This window comes from Pipra filicauda, unplaced genomic scaffold, assembly GCF_003945595.2.
Source record: "Pipra filicauda isolate LSUMZ 115617 unplaced genomic scaffold, ASM394559v2 scaffold740_size120307_pilon, whole genome shotgun sequence".
NCBI lineage: Eukaryota > Metazoa > Chordata > Aves > Passeriformes > Pipridae > Pipra > Pipra filicauda.
The window spans coordinates 35,441-54,128 of record NW_024104910.1 but is presented as its reverse complement, the minus strand read 5'-3'; the positions used below and the strand labels follow the sequence as shown (position 1 = coordinate 54,128).

The following is an 18,688-nucleotide window of genomic DNA, read 5'->3' as shown; positions in this document are numbered from 1 at the left end:
GAGCAGCTCGCGCGCGGCACCGGCGCCCCGCCCCTCCGCCCATTGGCCGCCAGCCCTCCCCGGCAGCCAATCGCCTCCGCGGCTGGCGCGCAGCCCCTTCCGCGGCTTCTTCCGCCTTCGCTCTGATTGGCTGCGGGCCGCCCTTCCCCGCGCCCATTGGCTGCGGGGGGCGCGGCGGCGGGCGCCCATTGGCTGGGGGCGGCGCGGCCCGAGGCCGGGCGGGGCGGCGGTCCCGCCATGGCGCCGCCCGTGGGGTACGCGCTGCTGTGCGGGCAGGCCGCGCTCCTGCTCGGCAACCTCCTGCTGCTGCACGGCCGCGGCCTCCCGGGCAACGACACCGAGGCCCGCGACCCGCCGCCGGGGCCGCCCGCCTCCGCCTGGGCCTACACAGACCCGCGGGCGCCGCTCGTCCTCTGCACCTACCTGTGAGCGCTGGGCCGGGGGCGGCGGGGCGGGAGCGGCCCAGCCCGGACCGCCCTCACCGGCCGCTCCCTCCCCGCAGCCCCGAGGAGTTCGTGGAGTGCGAGGAGCCGGTGGACCACGGCGGGAACGCCACGGCGCAGCAGGAGCTGGGCCACGGCTGCGTGAAGGTGAGGGCGCGGCGGGGGCGGGGGGCGGCCCCGCGGAGCCCCCCGGCCCCGCTGAGCGCTGCCCCCGCCGCAGTTCGGCGGACAGGCCCACGGCGAGGTTGACCACACGCGGGTGCAGTGCCGGGCGCTGGACGGCATCGAGTGCGCCGAGCCGCGGAGCTTCCTGCGGGGCAGCCGGCCCTGCGTCAAGTAGGAGCGGCCCCGTGTCCCCCCAGCCCCCGTGCCCGCGGGACGGAGCCCTCCCCGGGCTGGCAGGGAAGGCTGACACCCCCTGACCCCTCCGCCTCTCCCCTGGCAGGTACACCGGGCACTACTTCATCACCACGCTGCTCTACTCCTTCTTCCTGGGCTGCTTCGGCGTGGATCGGTTCTGCCTGGGCCACACCGGCACGGCCGTGGGGAAGCTGCTGACCCTGGGGGGCCTGGGCATCTGGTGGTTTGTGGATCTGATCCTGCTCATCACCGGAGGGCTGATGCCCAGCGATGGCAGCAACTGGTGCACCGTGTACTGAGGGAGGGGTAGGGCTGGAGCCCCCCCAGGGCACCTCCCCTCTCTCCCAGCACAGCCCAGACTCTGCCTGGCACAGCGTGGACTGACAGAGCTGGAACTCACCGTGCAGAGCAGTTCCTCTCGTTAATGCTTCTGTACAAACCTTGGACACAACGTTGTTCAGTGTATATTTTGCTTATTTAAAATAACCTGGATTCTCTCCCCCCCACTCCCCACATGATGACAGCTTAAGAAATCAGACCTTGCAAACACAGGAGGTCAAACAAACCTTAATAAAATCTGGAAGGAGCTGACTCCACGTAGTTTGGGGATTAATAGAGTCACAGCCACACAGAGATGGGGGCCAGCCCCAGGGCCCTGGTTACCTCATGGTCATGGGCCACTCGGCCAGGGGACACAGGGTCTGAGGCTGGAACCTGTAAGGTTGAGTAACCCCTGTTACAGGGACTCTGTGGCAAAGGCAGGAGCTCTAATTCCAAGTTATTAACACCCTGTTCCCTCCCTCAGGGGAAGCTGGGTTAGGTTTGGTAGAACCTGCATCCTCTGGAGAATGTTCCTTTCCCCACTCTGGCCTCTCCAAAGCAGCTCTTGTCACTCATTAGTGACAGCTCATTCCTACCTGGAGCTGTCTGGAGCATCCAGGAGCTGTCAGAGCACTGGGAAGGGCCCCGAGCTGCCCAGGGGCAGCTCCTGTCCATGTGCCAGGCACCCCCCAGCACAGGCTGCCTGTGGGAGCTGCAACAGCCTCGCACCCAAAAGAGGAAGCCCCACCAGCTGCAGGCTGAAAACTTACCCAGCTGAATAAAAAGGGGAAAAGGAAGCTGCAGCAAGTCCCAGCCAGGGCCAGACACAAAAATCCGTGTATGCAAACGTCGGGTCACACTTGAGGTGAAACAGCAAACACACACTGCTGGTCTCACACAGCTCTGCAAGCTGAGGCCCCTCCAGCCCTTTGCCTTTGGCCACCTTCTGCCTGTGGTTCTTCTCCTCCTGTGGAGCTGCCCCGGGGCTCAGTTTGGCCGGGAATTCTGCCTGTTCCAGTTTTGCTTTGTGGCTCATTGCACCAACTCCTCCTCTCAGGGCAAGGGGGGTTGTTGCCCAGTTAGGTCACCACTGATCTGAGTTTGGCAGCTTCGACTGGGGTCAGGGGGTGGCTTCCTCCTGAAACTACCACATTCCTCAGCAGAACAACTGGGCTGAAAAGTCCGTGGAGGGGAAAAAATTCTGCAGCGAGCCAGAAAAAAAATAATAATCCCATGTGCAAAAGCCCATTGTCATGAACAGCTCCCACGTCCCAGCCCCCTGCTGCCAGCTCACAGCAGGACCCCAAATTCCTTCCTGCACCAGGCTCTCCTGAGCTACACTGAGGAACACTCGGGGCCTTGGTCTGGCAGCTTCCCTCCTTCCCACACCTTCGGAAAGGCAAAGAGAGTTGTGACATCCCTGTCCCCCCAGACCCAGAGCCCCCGTGTTTGCAGGGCAGCAGCACCCTGAGAGTGGGGGGCACCCACCAGTGGCCTCGGGCTCCCCCAGCTGCTGCACCCTGTCCCCCCACCCCAGTGGGGACAGCGTTCAACACCCCGGCAATTCTTACCCAACATACACAGTGCAAAGGGACAGCCTGGGAAAGCAACTGGGATTTCCCTCTTTATTTAAAAACACAGGGAAGAAAGGGCCCTCCAGCATTTCCAGGCGAGGGGCGGGGGGCGGGTACCCCACACCCCGGCAGTCACGGAGCATCACCCACACGAGGCCCCCGGCCCTAAGAGCACTTGAAATCCCCAGCCAGCACTCAGGAACGGCTGCAGTCACCTGGGAACATCCATCAGAACAGAGCAAACCCTTCTCTCCCACCACTCTGCCCACAGGCACCCCAAATCTGCAGCACCCCCAGGAGAGCCCCACAGCACACGCTTCAGGAGGGACCAGCTCCTGGGAGGTGTGTCCATGCCAGAGAGCTGGGAGACAAATGTAGAGCTGAGAGGACACCAGTTTGCTTTAAAATCACCACAAAGCTCATCGAGGTCTGGCTGCATCCGCCCTGTCCTTCAGGATGGGAGGGAAATTCCTCTCCCCAACACCACCTGCATAACAGATGGGTCTGGAGCCCAGCTCAGCTCCACACTTGAAATTCATCTGCAGCCTTCACGCTGTCCTGGGGATGCAGGAGGGTGGGAATGAGCAACAGGAATGTTGCAATAATGCTGGAGTCACTGGTAGTTTCTCCTCCTGGATAATTAACCCTAATTGTGCAACAAGCTTCTGTTTTACCATCCCAGGCCTGAGGAAACTGTGCAATTATCAAGCACCAGGAACACTCTGGACTCCGTGGTTCCAAGGCCTTGCACGAAGGAACCATCATCCCTCTGCATTCCCTGTTCTCCAAGACTGAGGTCAGAGCGCTGTCACCAAACACTGTGACTCTGATGGATGGGCTTACCAAACTACTAAATCATTCCTGAAACACTGTGTTAGGAGCCAAACAGCAAGTCAGCCTAAAAAAATTAAAGATTTCAAACTCTAGTGCAAATAAAGCAAAAAAAGAGCAGAAAAAGGAACAGCAGGATCTGAGTTGCTACAATTAAATAACAAGTACTAACACTTGCCCTGTACCGTTTTCATCGATTCCCACTTGTTTTCATCTTCTCCAGCACCTCCACACAACCCCTTTTGAGACCCCTGAACTCGGGGGGCCCCATCCCTGCCTCCCCCAGCTGCACCAAGGCAGCTCCCCTGTGCCTGCCCTGGAGCAGCAACACCGATCCCCAGAGGGGATCAAGGCAGGAAGGTGCAATTTGAATCATGTTAAGGTCAGTTGGGCTACTCAAGGCTCAGAGCTCAACTGATAAAGCTCCGCTCAACCCTGGGCTGAGGCTGAAGCACAGCTGTCAAACAGCTGGAGGCCCCAAAAGGGCAGGGAGAAACCAGATGTTGTGCTCCTGGGGAGCACGCTGGGCTGAGTGTGCAGAGCAGGGGATGTGCAATGGCCAGGGAAGCGAAAGGGGAGCTGTGTCCTCACTCAGCACCCAGGGATTGCACTCACTTTCGGGGTGAAGGTATCAGACGATCTCGCTGCCAAGGGAACACCTGGATTTTCTACACACTATTTATCACACCTACAGGAGCTCATTTGGTTATGGAAATGACGATTCACGTTGCTCTAAAAACTCGTGGTGGTTTCCACCTCGGGCAGGCAGGGGGTGAGTCAGCCAGACAAGTCTGCCCAGTTCCATCAGGCACTCGGTTTTCGGTGCTTTTTGCTAAAAGCCCTTCACCACCCAGCACGGCTCCCTGTGTCCAGGTGTGCCCAGTGCAAAACCAACACCGTACCCGAGGATGCTCCCACCTGGAAGCCGCCGTTGCTCCAGCTGCCTGCTCTGGCTCGTGCTCAGGAAGTACCAAAAAACATCTGGGGAGGCTGAGCACCTGCCCGGGCTGGGGTTCAACAGGAGCCACACATATAAAAGGACGTAATTAAAAGCCAACAGATTGCTGATACACCCCTGGGCAGGCGGTGGGAAGAGCTGGTCTGAGGGGAATAAGCCATTGGAAGGGGAAGCTGCAGGGAGTGCCCTGTGTGGGCAGCTGTGGGCTGGTATCTCTCAGCTCTGCCCCACTCCTGGGGAGTCTGAGCAGCTTCAAAGGGGACAGAAACGTTTTTCAAACACAAGAAAGGCCACACTTCCCTTCATGCTTCCAAGACCTCCTGCCGCTTCCTCCAGACTTGGTTTTTGGGGGAAATTATGGAGTTGCAGATGTCCCCTCATCCAGGCCCCCAGCACCTCCTGCCCCACACAGCAAGTGCTGGCAGTGCCCGGAGGCACCTTCCAAAACATGGAGCCACCGGGGCCAAGCCCGGGCAGGGGCAGCCAGGGCAGAGCAGGGCACCAGGATGCAGGTCCAGACCGACCCTGCATCGCAGGGAAGGGCTGTGGGGAGGGAAGGGACCACCCTGCACAGCCCCAGTCGCCCCTCAGGGACCCCCGGCAGCCGCGGGTGGAGCCGGGGGGGTGGCTCGGTGCCCGGTCAGACGTCGGAGGTCCGGATGCTCTCGTCGTCCAGGTCGAAGGCGAACGGCTTCTCCTTGAGGTGCTGCGGCTCCGACCTGTGGCGCAGGCGCGTGCCCGGCGCGGCTCTGCCCGCGCGCTCCGTCAGCGCCGGCACGAACACCGAGTCTCTGAGCGGCTCCGGCCGCTTCCCCTCCGCCGGCGGCACCTGCGGCACCGGCGTCCAGGGCTGCCAGGAGGAGCTGGACGGGGCCTTGCACAGGGCTCTCCGCTCCTCGGCCGCCGGCCGTGCCGGGGATGGGGCCGAGGAGCCGCCGGGCCTGCCCATGGAGGTGGATCTCATGAAGGACATCTCCTGCAAGGACAGAGCAGAGCCAGGCTGCCGGGTCTGGGTGTGGACGCTGCGCCCTGCCCGTTTCACACACTCTGCAGGAAAGAAAAGGGCCCGGAGCAAAGGGAAAGGCGGAATTCCACAGCCTTTGCCACCCGTCAGGCTCTCGCTTGTGCCTCGGAGCAGAGCAGGGCTCATGCAGGTCCACTTTGGCAGCTGAATGTCACTTCTCCAAAGGAAGCTTTTTCAGTGACTAGCAAACCCAGGGAGGGCAGGGATCTCATCCTGGAATAATCAGTCTAACCAAGCACTTACACCATCCACTAAATAAATATCTCACGCATTGGCCTGAACTCCATTAGACACTAAATACGAAGCAGAAAGGACATGACCTACCCTGGGGCGGGTCTTCAGGGCCTGGACTGCGCCCGTGATCGCCCGGATCCAGCTGTGCATGTCCTCGGGGCTGTCTGCCTGCAAACACAGCAGCCCAGTGAGGCTCTGCCTCCTGCCACCCACGGTGCAGCCACGCAGGGGCACGTGAGGCACCCGCTGTCCCGGCATTCCCAAGGCTCAGCTCTGCCTTTTCCTGCTCTCAAACAGCCCCCATCATAAATAAGCCCAAGGGAGAAGTGAACAGCTCTCCCCGTGTGCTACAGCCCCACCTGTCCATGTTCACTGCTGAGGGGCTGCAGGGAACAGCCCATTTGCTGAGAGCTGCCCCAAAAACTATCCCGGCCTTGGCTGCTCACCTGGATGTAGAAGGTCCTGGAGCTTGTTATGATTTCAAAGAGGTTGTCCCTCATCAGGAGGTCACTAGAAGCAGTGAGAAAGAGACAGTCACCCCAGCAGCCATCGTGGATGGAAAAAACCTGTGTTTATCCTCATCTCTGGGGCGTGCCAGGGAGAAACATATTGAAGGCAAACCTTGGGTCTCACTGGGATTTTGAGAAGACTCCAGGTCCCCAGAGACCCTCGGCCACACACCCTCCCCAGCTCTGCCATCAGCAGGCAGACCCCTGCCCTCCCTCACCATAACCCACCGCGTTCCCAGCTCGTTTTAAATGTCAGCTTGCTATCACTTATTTGGAATAAATAATTCGGAGATACATCAATACAGTATATCTTTACTTTAGCCACGGCCGGGAAACACGGCCGGGAGCATTACCCAGACTTGACCAGGCACTCGTGGGTCTTGCAAACGTCCTTCAGGAGAATCGAACGCAAGGGCTCCTTGTCCTGCAGAGGTGAGAGGAGACAGTGATGGGCTCGGCTGGGATGTGCCTCTCACGGAGGGCCCCGCGCTGGCACAGCAGCGGTGCCAGAGCTCTGCTCGGGGTCCCGGGGGGGGCTGCTCACCTGCTCACACTTGTAGTAACTGATGGAAAACTCATCCAGGACGAAGTACCGCCGCTTCCAGCTCTTCCTCTGGAAAAGAGGAGGGAATCGCTGGGCAGTGGGCTCTGCCACCCTCCCTACCCACACTGTCATGGTGCTGCACGCAGGGCGTCCCTGGAGCGCTCCCGGCCCCGGCACTCACCACATTCCCCGGCACTCACCACATTCCCCGGCATCACCCCCGGCACTCCCCCCGTTCCCCGGCACTCCCCCCGTTCCCCGGCACTCCCCCCGTTCCCCGGCACTCCCCCCGTTCCCCGGCACTCCCCCCGTTCCCCGGCACTCCCCCCGTTCCCCGGCACTCCCCCCGTTCCCCGGCACTCCCCCCGTTCCCCGGCACTCCCCCCGTTCCCCGGCACTCCCCCCGTTCCCCGGCACTCACCACATTCCCCTGCTTCACACAGAAGCCGCTCTTGAGCGCGGGGGGCCCGGCGGGCGGCTTGGTGGCCGAGGGGGGGATGTAGCTCTGCGAGCGCCGCAGCAGTGGGTGGGCAGCTCCCACCTCACTGCCCTCCCCTCCATCCCCACCGTTCTGCGAGCAGAGAACAGAGTCACTGGGAGCAGGGAGGGGAATTCCTTGCTGGAATGCAGGACACCCAGCTGCAGGGAAAAGCCACCTGACGCAGTATGTGAGCCAGGGGCTAACGGCAGCACTGGACACAGGCAGGGAACGAGCCAGAGTCCAGAGCTGATGTTCTCTCACTGCGGGCAGCTTTCCAGGCTGTTGCCTTGGTACTCTTCACCCTTTTGGCACCCACATGTTAAAAAAATCAGAAAGGCTACAGAAAAGCCAGAGAAAAATCTCTTGAAGCGGGGGAGTTAAGGGAGCTCATCTGTCTGGCTCATCACACACTGAGAGGTGACTCAACTGCACCACTGCAGGTACGAGGAGAACAAGAGCCACCAGACAAACCCAAGTTAGAAAGCAGGGATGCTTTCCAGCAGAAGAAGGCAATATATCATGGGAATAAACTGCTCAGGAAAGCCATACAGTCTCTGCTCCACATTTTCAGAGCCAAATTCTCCCAAAGACACTGGGGTGCTTGGAGTCGAGGAAGAGAAGCTGTGACTTCTCTGGCCCCAAGCTGTCTCTCCTCAAGTGCAACACTCACTGCTACAGGCATGGAGGGGCTGTGGTTGTGGCCGTGTGCCCAGTACCCACCCCTGGCTCCCCCCAGCACGTCCCAGAGCACCCCAAGGGGTGGACCCTGCCCCACTGCCAGCATCGCCCCGCCAGCGCCCTCCCTTCCCCCCAGCAGCAAAGAGGATGGTTGAGATGAAACATCTGCTGCACTCAGCTCCTTCCCCGTCCCTCCAACCCCTTCCTCCCGCTGGGCTGAGGTTTGAGCATTGCCATGGCAGCGGGGTGGCCCTGGCTGCCACCAGCCTTATATGGCCCCGTGCCGGTGCGACTGCCGGTGCCGACGGCCTGCCTGCCCTGTGCCTTCCAGCACCTTCCAGAGCTGCTTCAGCATCCCCAGGACAGACCAGCAACCTTTTGGCTGGTCCTAAAGTGCTGCCAGCCCCTGGGGGGAGCAGCGGAGCAGAGCTCCAGCCCTGCTGGGATGGGGACACCGCCTGTGCCCCTTGCCTGGGGCTGTGCCAGCTCTGCTGGGTGTTACACAGTGGTGTCCAAAGCCAGAGGTGAGGACACTCCTGCAACAGGGAGGGTCACAGCCTGGAGCTGGGGTGACACTGCTGGCCAGCCTGGGGGTGCAGCCAGAGTGTGGGGCTCCCCCCTGCAGCCCCGGAGCAGCACCAGCCAGGAAACCACAGACGCACCCAGGAAGCTGCAGCAGAGGAATGGCCATTTCACACAGAAAGAGGTAGCAAGAGCACAGAAACGTTCTGGCAGCTGATGCTCCACCTCCAAAAAACCCCTGTGCACCCCACTGCCCCCCGCACACCTCCACAACCCTGCTGAACCCTGCGGCCAGGGACGTGTTAAAAGCAGAAACCACTGCAGTGATCTAATTGTCTGCTCTATTTTTAGTGCTGCCACTGATACGGGCTGAAGTGAGACCCGGAGCTGGACGAGCGCCCAAAGGTGGGCAATGCCAATGGCCACGTGCACCCCCAGCCGTGTGCCAGGGAAGGGGGTGCAGAGCCACAGCAAGCAGGGCCAGCCTCCCCCCCCAGGACAGGCCAGTCCCTCTGCCCTGGGCACCTGGAGGCAGGATTTGGACCCAGGACGAGTGGGTGGATGGCGATGGCCAGGAAGCTGAGCGGATTTGAGGTTTCCTCCTCCTCCTCACACCCCTCATCTCATCACACCTCAGAGCAAGACAAAGCAGAGGTGTCACAGGGTGCTCGGAGCAGCCCTTTATACCCACAGTGGGAAGGGTACCACGCTGGTTTCCAGAAACATATGTGCAAACCAGCTCACCTGGTTGATGGAGATGGGCGTGTGGACCACCACCCCCCCCACAATCTCTGTTTTGTAGGCCACCTGGGGCTTCCTCTCCTGGGCCTGGGGGACCACCGGGGGCTTCGCAATCTCTGTGGCTGGTGGGACGCTGCCGCCCTTTGGCACCTGTGGGAGAAGCAAAGGCATGAAGGGCACAGGGTGACCAGGCAGGGCAGCCCCACGCCTGCACTGGGCACCCCTGTCTCTGTCTAATGCAGAAACATCCCTTTAAAAAATAACACCTGAACAAGCACCCCAGTTAGGAAGGGTGTGGGCCCCCCTGGGCGGCTTGCAGGAGGCACCCAGATGGGAGATGAGAGGTGCTGAATGATTAAGCATCATCTCAGAGGCGCCTGCGATTCGCCTCTGCACCTCAGTGCGTTTGTGGGACACTTGCTCCTTTAATTGTCCCCGCTCCACTTACAGCCAGGCTTAATGAGGAGCTGGGTCTGGCTAACGAGGCTGAGCTGCACGTCCACAGCCGACAGCCGGGCACTGCTGAGCCCCCCAGCCTGGCTGTGACCCTGCTGAGAGTGGCCCCACACCCCTGAGCACAGGCTGTGCTGCCGGGACCCGGCTCCCAGCACTGGCATCTTCCCTTTCCCCCTCCCAGCTCCTTCCCTCTGGCACCTGGCTTTGGACAAAAAGGCGTGTTTCCAACTTTCCCTTCCCGAGCCTGCACTTCCACTTCCTTACTGCCATTAGTGGGGTCCCTGGCTCCAAGCCACCCTCCTGCTTTCCCCCCAAAGCAGGGCAGAGTGGCAGCGTCACCCACATCCCAGTAGCCCTGAGTTTCCCAGCCAGCCTGTGACAACTCCTCCCTGCAGGGCTGGAAGAGCCGGTCGGCCAGCTGGGACACAGCCAGAGTCGGGAAGGGCTGGCCAACATCAGGGTATGGAAATCACCACAGTTTCTTGCAGAGGCAGAAGATGTATCTCATCTTCCCATCACCCCAGGTCCCACCTCTGCCAGCCTGGCAGACCCTCCACCCCCTCCAGGCAGCAACCCCTGAGGAAACTACACTGATGGTAGAGCCAGACACACACCCTGGGCAGGCTCTGGTTACAGCTCTACCCAGCTCTGGAGGTGAAGGTCGTGGCCAATATCACCTGGACCCAGAAAGAGAAGGCACAAGCCACAGCCCCTGCAGTCTGGTGGCTGCAGGCACAGAGGTTGTCACACAATGTCTTTGCAGGCAAAAAAAAGAAAATACAAGCCAGGTCTGATCTTGCAGGTGAGTTTGCCACAGAGGCTACAACATGGCACTCCGGGGATTTTAAAGAAAAATCTCATCTGATAGGCCCCAAACCTAAGCTGTTTACCGTGATTTTTCCTTGCCCTTGGTTTACACACCACAAACAACACGCATCAGTGCACCATCTAGCAGAACTCTGCTCGCATTAAGCATTGGCCCCACTGCTCACTGCAGTTCAGCAGAAACCCCCAACCCCTTCCCAGGGACCCTCCCATCCAGGTGCAGGGAGAAGCCATCCTGGAGCTCCCAACCCTGAGCCCCTGGAGCGGGCACTGCCAGCTGAGCATCACCCCCAGCCTTTGGAGGAGGCTCCCGTTCCGTTCCCGCTGCACAGGGAGGGAGTGCAGCACATCCCCCATCGCCGGGAGCTCCGGAGCACAGACTGCACAGGCTCTGCACAGGCTCTGCACAGGCTCTGCACAGGCTCTGCACAGGCTCTGCGAGCTGCTGGGTCAGTGACCATCAGCGCACGGCTCCCTGAGCACAGCAGCAGATGAGAGGAGATGGCAGATGAACCCCGCTGGATGCAGCACAGCCCGCCCCGCCGCTCCCCACAGCGCAGGGCACTCGCTGCGCCTCGCCACGAGACCCGGCATCCCAGGAAGAATAAAAATCGGGTAAATAAGTTATTGAAGCACAAGAGAGACGCCCTTTGACAGCCACAGTGAGGAGCTGGCTGGGCTGGATCCCAGTCAGCAGGAGCAACAGGAGGGAGAGGGCCCTGGAGCAGGCGGGGATGGGGACAGCTCCAAGATTGGAACCTTCCTGGGGCGCAGCCGCCGTCCCCCACAGCTGGGCTGGGAGGGTGAAGAAAGACACACCCAGTAAATCCCAACCAGGAGGATCCCTGGGGATGGTGGAGGCAACATCTGAGAAGAGCATTAAGTGACCTACTGTGATCTTACTGGCCCGGTTCAGCGCCTCCACCCAGTCCTGCAGATCCTTCTGATCGCTGGCTTGCAAGAAATAGCGCTGGGATAGAGCGTTGATAACTGCCAGGGAAGGGAAGGACAGGGACAGTTGGCAGCAGCCAGGAGGGCTCACGGCCCATGCCACAGCCTCTCGTGGCAGGGTGTCCCCTCACAGAGCCCACCAGGGTCCCCCTCACTCACCAAAGCAGAACGGAGTTTTCGGCTTCTGTTTCGGGGTGGCGACGCTGACCTGTGACAGAGCAAATCAGGGACAAAATTAGAGATAACAGCCCATGCTCATGGGGGGCAAGAGAGCCGGAACTTTCCACCCACCCACCCACCCCGCTGCGTGCCACCGCCGGGCACTGCGCCCAGCCTGGGCTCTGCCCCCCCCGGGCAGGACCCCCCGTGCCCCCCGACCCATGAGGTGCAGCACAGCTGTGCCAGCTGTTGGGAGCTGGCCCGTGTCAGAGTAACAGCGAGCACAGGCAGCAGCGGGCGCAGGGTCCCAGGGGAAGGTCAGCACGGAGCCAGGACTTTCATCCCCCGCGTCCCCCCCCGGCACCGGCTGCGCTGCACAGCAGAGCACAGAAAGCTTTCAAAGGCCCCGGAAACATGAGTTCTTCTGGACTAACACAGTTGCTCTTGTCAGCAATTAAGAAAATTGAGGGAAAATAGCAGTGGTTTCTCCCTAAAGAGTAGGAATCATTTATATAAGAATAATATTCCTTGGGGCTCCAAGCACAGCATTCATGGAGTATTTATTCTGACAGCCCTCCTCCATCAGAGCCAGTCCATAATGCTTTAAATATGTTTTCTCAAGCAAACCTCCATTTTTCTGGTATATTTACTGTTGGTAGTTCCAGCTGCTGGCAGGACCCAACCACGCAGTTTGTGACCAAATGCTGTCCTGCAGCAATTTTCATTTAAACTAAAACCTATATAATTTGTAAGTGAGGCTCTTTCTGAAATGGGGAAGGCTCAGCCTCCCGGCGTTGCTTCATCTGTGCTTAATTTATAAATCATGATTCAGCAGGAACAGAGAGATCTGTCCAATTCTTTATCCGGCTCCGGGATAAAGCCGAGCTGAGCCCGGCGTGGCAGCCACGAGCCCCCCACTCCCCCCTCAGCAGCCAAGGGGCCACTTGCAGGAGGAGGACGGTGCAAGCTCCGCTCTCTGCACTCGCAGCCAGGGCTCCACGTGTCTCACTCACTGGTCCTGCAACAGTTGTCACTTATTGCACTATTTCTGCCTTCTCCTGGAGGCCGGATAACACTGTTAAGACACACAAAAGTGAGTTTCCAGAAGGTCTTGTCCTTCAGAGCGCTGCCCTCTGAGCACAGGGGAGAGCTCCTGCCAGCTCCATGTCCAGCTCACGCCGACACCATGCTCCTGTCCCCACTTGTCCCTGGCTGCCCTGTGTCCTTCCTCTTCCTCCTGCAACCCGACCTCGCATCCTGTCCCACGCTGGTCCACGGGTGAAGGTGAACACGGTCCCAGTGCTGGGATCCCTGTGCTGTGGGGACTCCCTGCTTCCCACAGCCCTGCACAGGCTCCATCCCAGGGAGCTTGTCACGAGCTCAGGAAGGACCAGGACCTGGCCCTGGGTGCTTCCAGGGCAAGCCATCGCCTCTCCTGGGAATGCCGTGTGGATAAGGGGATAAGAGGGAGCATTCACCTGTCCCTCCGCCCCACCCCAACATTACCTTGGAGATATAGGTCAGCTGCAGAGATCCCACAGCACCCGCTCCGATGGCCAGGTTCTGCAACACAGGAATGAGCAATGGGAGGTAAATGACAGGGAGGAGGCAGCAGGGGCGAGCCAGGCTCTCGTTTGTGTCCTCGGGGTCAGGCAGCAGCCTTGGCCGCTTCCCTCCCTGTGCCCTGGTTCAGCTCAGACCCCCCAGCAGCAGGACCAGCCCTGCTGTGCTGCACCCCAGTGCTGTCCCCACCTCGGCACAGTCCTGGAAACCGCAGAGGTCACAGAGGGGCTGGAGCCTGGTCATGGCCACACTCAGCCACAGGACACCCCAACAGACAACACACACTGCAGGCAGTGACCTTCAGGGACCTGGGGGAGATGCCTCTACCAGGGAGGCCAGGATGTGCCTACAGACTCACTGACAACTTCCACAGATGTGCCCAGCACATGAGCCTACCTGAGGGTTGTCCATGTACCACAGGAGGTGGTTGGCCTGGGTGTCCAGGATAAAATACCTCCGCAGAAACTTGCCACAGGTCTCATTTTCTTCAATGTCCAGGAACCCGCAGATACGGTTCTGTCGGTCCAGGTACGGCATGCCGGGTTCCTTCTGGCATCACCCTGCGGAGCGAGGGCAGGCAGGGAGAGGTGGGTGCTCTGCTCCCACAGCCCCAGCTTTCCAGGGAGCTGCTCCCACACTCAGAGCCATCCCAACCCCTTGGAGCCAGATGTGCCAGGATGCCAGCGCAGTCACTCAGCCACATCTGAGCTCACCAGAGGGAGAGGAAAGGGATAACCTACCAACCCATCACTCAGTCCCAAGAGCCGCCAACCCCTGTGAGAGAGGACAAAGTAGCCACAAAGGATCTGACGTGAGACACCAGATCCCTGGGAACTGTGGCAAAAAATAATCCCGAAGCAGACTGTGCGCTAGAGAGAGCCCGAGCACACTCCCAGGAAATGGGAAACAATCTGCAACTCCAGCAGAAAATCTGTGCAGGCAGGATGCCGAGTCAGCAGGGCAAACAATGACCCATCACAGCGGGGCCACACCGTGCCCCCAGGTCTGCCACGGGCATGGGCCCTCCCTGGCACTGTCCCCTCCATGGCACTGTCCCCCTGGCTGGGGGGTCTCCCCCGAGCCTCCCCCTGGGCTGTAGCAGGAACACCGTCACTTCCAGTCACTTCCAGCCCCACGCAGGGAGTGGAAGCGGCACTGAGAGCAGCGGGTGGGTGGGCAGGACACGTCCCAGTGCCCGGGCAGAGCCCCCTGTCCATGGGGCAGGGTGGAGGGAAGGGCTGGGGGCGGCCGTTACCCAGAGGATGAGAGTGAAGCTGGTGTGGTTTGTCTGGCAGGAGAGGGGTGATCACACAGGTGCCAGAAGCGGAGCCACACAAATAAAAGACCTCATGCAGAAAAGGAGGAAATACTATTTTTGAGCTGCAGTGGAGTGGGGCCCGAGGAGGCAAGGGTTGTGCAAGAGCTGGGGTGCAGCTGCAAAGGTAGAGGAGGCAGAACACAAGTCAACCTGCTGTCAGGACCTCAGCTCATCACCAGTGTTCCAGAGATGGGTATTGGGGCTTGGCTCAAGGGGAACTGTGCTGCTGCAGGGGGAGAGGTTGGTTTAGCCCAGCACGGGTGCCCCAGTGCAAAGGTTTATGTGGGGCACTTCGTGTCTCACTGCTTTTTTGTGGGGTTATTTTTGTGGTGGGGAAGCACGTGGAAAGCCAGTTGCCGGGTGCCTTCAACCACACCAACACATTCAGAGCAAGCCTCATAAACTCTCTCTTCCTTCTGCTGCTAATAAAAGTCCAGACATTTCTGCTTAGGAGAGGGATGAGGATAAGCAGAGTGTGCCACAGGCAGTGCAGGGATGAGCCCTGAGCCCCCAGCCCCATGGGACCCCGATGGGACCCCCTAGGTCCCTCCCCTGCCATCCTTCATTACCACAGGCTCGTCGGGGACCCCACAAAACAGCTCAGCCCTTCCGTGCACGCTGACCTCAGGTTGCACTTGAATGTGCACAAACCTCTGGGCAGAGGAGACAGGGACTGCCCTACACTCAGCCCCCAGCCTGCCCCTCACATCCCACAGGACACAACTGGTCTGTGTTCCTGGGGCTACCGAGAACTTCACTTTTCCATAAAGGATAAAGGATAAAACTAGCATTTCCAGCTCTGCTAACACATCAGTCCCTCTGCTCAGGAACTCCAGGAGGGCCAGAAAATGCTCAATTCTCACCAACATTGACTATTTATACAGCACTTTGTAAATTCCGACTCATAAATAATAAATATTTCTATGTGAAACCCAAACAGAAAAGGAGCATCATTTAAAAGTGTGGATGAGCCCCTGAAGGCGTCAGAGCGAGGAGGAGCTTCAGCTTCCGAGGACATCCCGTATGGAAACACGATGGACAAAACACTGGCACTGGGGGCAACGATTTATGGATGATGCTCACCCCTGATTCACAGAGGCTGATCTGCCACCCAACAATGACAAACTTTCTGAGCATTACACGGAATCCAACCCTCGGGAGCTCATTACCAGATCCTGCTTAGGAATGCATGCCATCTCCTAGTGAAGCACATCAGAGGGTGTGCACTACCAGGACTCCTTCCTACCTCTGAAGCAACCAACTTTCGAGCTTTTTCAGTCCTAATGTCCCAATAAAAAGGAAACCCCTTTCCTGACACAGTGAATGAGATGGCAAATAGTTGGTCTGTAGAAGAAGTTTACAGCAAAACACTCTCTTGCCTACCTCCTGAGACAGAGGGATGTGTTTCCCAGGGAGAGGCAGGAGGAGCAGGGCACAGTCCACACAGCACCCAAGTCCCCTCTGCGGCCACGGGTGGCTCAGAGGCCTCGTGTGCAGCCACACAGCCAGACTTTCCGGGAAGAAGCTCAGGACACCAGGACTCCACCACGCCGTCACGGCTGCTCGTGCCCTGCTCTGTCCTGCTCCCAGCACAGCTACAGCCGCGGGAGTGACCCAGGGACACTCTGCAGCAGGAAAACCCGAGGCAACGGGAGACCCGACATTTGGAGCATCACAGCTGCGCTGCCAGAGCCATCTCCCTGGCACTCCACAGCACCCATCACACCTGAGGGCAGCCACTGCATCCTCCTCCTCCTCCTCCTCTCTCACGCCTGTCTGTCCGAGCTGCCCTGGTAGCGGCTGGGGTGCAGGAGGACCCCCCGTTTCGGGAGGGCTGGGATCTGCGATGCCCGGTGCCCCACTGCCCCACGAGCTGAGCCGCGGCCGCGGCAGCTCCACTTCCTCCGACCTGCTCTTGCAGAGCAGCTCCAAGAGCTCGCGCGGCGACGTCTGTCCCGACCCGCGAGACGGACGGGGTAGGCAGAGCCCAGCAGCTCGCTCCTGCTAATTCCAGACATTTGCCTTAATGGAATGATTAACCTGTTGGGAGCAGGCTGGGAGCAGCCAGGATACAGCTCTTTATCTGGCCACGAAGAGTCGGGGAGCAGAGCAAATAGCTGCAGATCCCTGATCCCCGCCGCACGTTTGCTTCCAACCCCACAGACTCTCGGCGGCGATGGTGCCCACAGTACTCCCGGGGCTCCTACGGGGACTCCTCTCCTCCCCAAACCTCCTCCGTCCCGGCGAGCCCCCCTCGCTGCCCCCCGCTTCCCCGTCCCCGACCCTTCACTGCAGGCACCGCCGGGCAGAAGCCGCTCGCGCTGGGAGGGCTCGACCCCAGCCCGGGCACGGACGCTCCAGCTGCAGCGACCGAAGTCTCCGCCACATCCCGGGACCACCCCGGGACCACCCCGGGGCCGCCTCCCCGCCCGCTCTCTCCGCCGGGGGCACCGACGCCTCCCGCCGCCCCGCAAGCCCGGGGAGCCGGGGGAAGGGGGCCGGAGGGAGGATGGGGACGGGGCAGGGGGGGCTCCCAGCCCGCCCCGCGGGGTCCCTCGAGAAGAGCCCGGGAGCGAGCGCTGCCCACGGGCGGCTCCGCGGACACGCGCGGCCCCCGCACTCACCCCGCGGCGTCCCTGGGCTGCGCCCCCCGCGCATGGCCGGCGGAGCGGGCGGGGGGCGGCGGAGCGGCGGGGCCGGTGGCCGGGCCGGGGCTGCGGGCGCTGCGCACGCCGGGCGGCGGCGGGAGGAGGGCGGGCGGGCGGCGGAGGGGGTGTGCCCCTGGCTCCGCCGTCGCTTCTTTCCGGGTTAATTACGTCTGTCATTAGCAAACCCGGCCCCGGATGTGAGTGCGGGGCGGCTCCGTGGGGCGGGGGGTCGGTGTCCTCCGTCCCATCGCCCTCCGTCCGTGTCCGCCGCCGCCGCCGCCGCGGGGAGGGGTTGGGACCAGCCCGGTGCCAGCCCCGATACCAGCCTGCTGCAGGTTCCCTGCGCCCCCCAGGGCCGCCCAGTGCCAGGCTCGGGTCCTTCCCGGTGACTGCCCCCAGACCCCGCTCAAAACCGCTCAGCGTGTGCTGGACTCTGGCACTGATGGAGCTGAGTTGCCCAGTTTGGGTCGTGGTTCCTGCAGGAGCATCCCTTCGGAAAGCTGCGGCTGGAGGGAGTTCAGGGTGGATTTGGGGAGCAGGAAACATCCCTGCCCCCGTGCCGTCTAAGGGAAGCCCCCGCTTTCTCTCCGGAGCTGCATCTGGCCCCGAAGCACTTTCTCCCGGCGCGGATGAAACCGATCCTGGCGCTGCCGTCGCCGCCAAGGCTGCTCAGGAGCCCGGCTCAGGGACACCCGCAACCCTCGTCCGTCCCACGCGTGTCCTCTCCTCCCCACCGCTGCCTGCGCTGCCTGCTCCCGGCATCCTCGCCGGAGCTCCCGCGCCCTGCCCTGCCACCGCTGCCTCCCGCTCTCGCCATCCCTCCCTTTGCAAAGACTAAACTGTTCCACGGAGTATTTTTATACCGAGGCATCTCTCGCAGCCCTTGTGACCCGCCGGAGCCCGGGGCAGCGCTGTGCTCCGTGCACGGTCACACGGCAGCGAGTCACAGCGCTGCCCTCTGTTCGTTCCGAGAGCCTGGCAGTTCTCCTCGTGGATTTTCCAATGCATTTTACTGCTGTAGCCTGTCGGGGGGTGCGAGCAGCCCCGGGACTCGCTGAGGCACCCCATTAGCAGAAATGCAGGAGCATGAGAGGAGTCCCAGGGCAGGGCATGTCTCTACTCCAGGGCCTTTGGAGATCCCACCAGCACCCAGAGCCCCTGGAGGAGAACACCCTTCATGTGCCCTGGGGAAGGAGCAGGACTTACAGCAGACAAGGAATAATCTGCTTTCCAGACACTCCCCTCCAGTGGCAGCAGCTCAGTGTCCCTCTTGTCTGGTGTTTACCCTCACAAGACTCCATATCTATGTTCTCCAGGACTTCTGACTTTCTCACCCTCCAGCACTCACCAAAGCCTCTGTTCCAGCAGCATCCTCCAGCTGGGAGTTCTGTGGCTGGAAACGAGGGTGCCAAATTACTTCTTTTCTTCTGTTCAAACTTTCTCTTTTTGGTTTCAGTACCTGTTCCCCTTTTCCTTGTGTGTTGACTGGGGCAGATGGCTGTTGTTTGCTGCTTGCCTTGCATTATTCTTGCAGTCAAATTCCCATGG

The 18,688-nt window shown here is 60.6% G+C and overlaps 2 protein-coding genes across 2 annotated transcripts; one reads left to right on the top strand and one right to left on the bottom strand.

The window, feature by feature from the left end:
• The first annotated feature begins 202 nt into the window (after nucleotides 1-202).
• On the top strand, nucleotides 203-1,394 carry TM2D2 (TM2 domain containing 2). The gene is made up of 4 exons (XM_027713712.2): nucleotides 203-425; nucleotides 503-590; nucleotides 664-779; nucleotides 889-1,394. The coding sequence occupies exons 1-4, from the start codon at nucleotides 238-240 to the stop codon at nucleotides 1,100-1,102; spliced, it is 606 nt and encodes a 201-aa protein (XP_027569513.1). The 5' UTR covers nucleotides 203-237; the 3' UTR covers nucleotides 1,103-1,394.
• A 1,324-nt stretch (nucleotides 1,395-2,718) lies between these two features.
• Nucleotides 2,719-17,197, bottom strand: PLEKHA2 (pleckstrin homology domain containing A2). Its single transcript, XM_027713711.2, has 12 exons — nucleotides 17,117-17,197; nucleotides 13,571-13,734; nucleotides 13,118-13,174; nucleotides 11,612-11,660; nucleotides 11,394-11,491; nucleotides 9,224-9,370; nucleotides 7,220-7,369; nucleotides 6,799-6,867; nucleotides 6,608-6,678; nucleotides 6,192-6,255; nucleotides 5,836-5,913; nucleotides 2,719-5,463 (listed from the first exon to the last, which is right to left on the bottom strand). The coding sequence occupies exons 2-12, from the start codon at nucleotides 13,709-13,711 to the stop codon at nucleotides 5,128-5,130; spliced, it is 1,260 nt and encodes a 419-aa protein (XP_027569512.1). The 5' UTR covers nucleotides 13,712-13,734; nucleotides 17,117-17,197; the 3' UTR covers nucleotides 2,719-5,127.
• Nucleotides 17,198-18,688: the final 1,491 nt, after the last annotated feature.

Coding starts and splice junctions, on each gene's coding strand:
- TM2D2 (XM_027713712.2), top strand. CDS start 238: ATGGCGCCGCCCGTGGGGTACGCGCTGCTGTGCGGGCAGGCCGCGCTC. Junction 426..502: donor CTCGTCCTCTGCACCTACCT/GTGAGCGCTGGG, acceptor CCCTCCCCGCAG/CCCCGAGGAGTTCGTGGAGT. Junction 591..663: donor TGGGCCACGGCTGCGTGAAG/GTGAGGGCGCGG, acceptor CCCCCGCCGCAG/TTCGGCGGACAGGCCCACGG.
- PLEKHA2 (XM_027713711.2), bottom strand. CDS start 13,711: ATGCCGTACCTGGACCGACAGAACCGTATCTGCGGGTTCCTGGACATT. Junction 11,661..13,117: donor AGCTGACCTATATCTCCAAG/GTAATGTTGGGG, acceptor GCTCTGTCACAG/GTCAGCGTCGCCACCCCGAA. Junction 6,256..6,607: donor GAGTGCCTGGTCAAGTCTGG/GTAATGCTCCCG, acceptor CACTGCTTCTAG/TGACCTCCTGATGAGGGACA.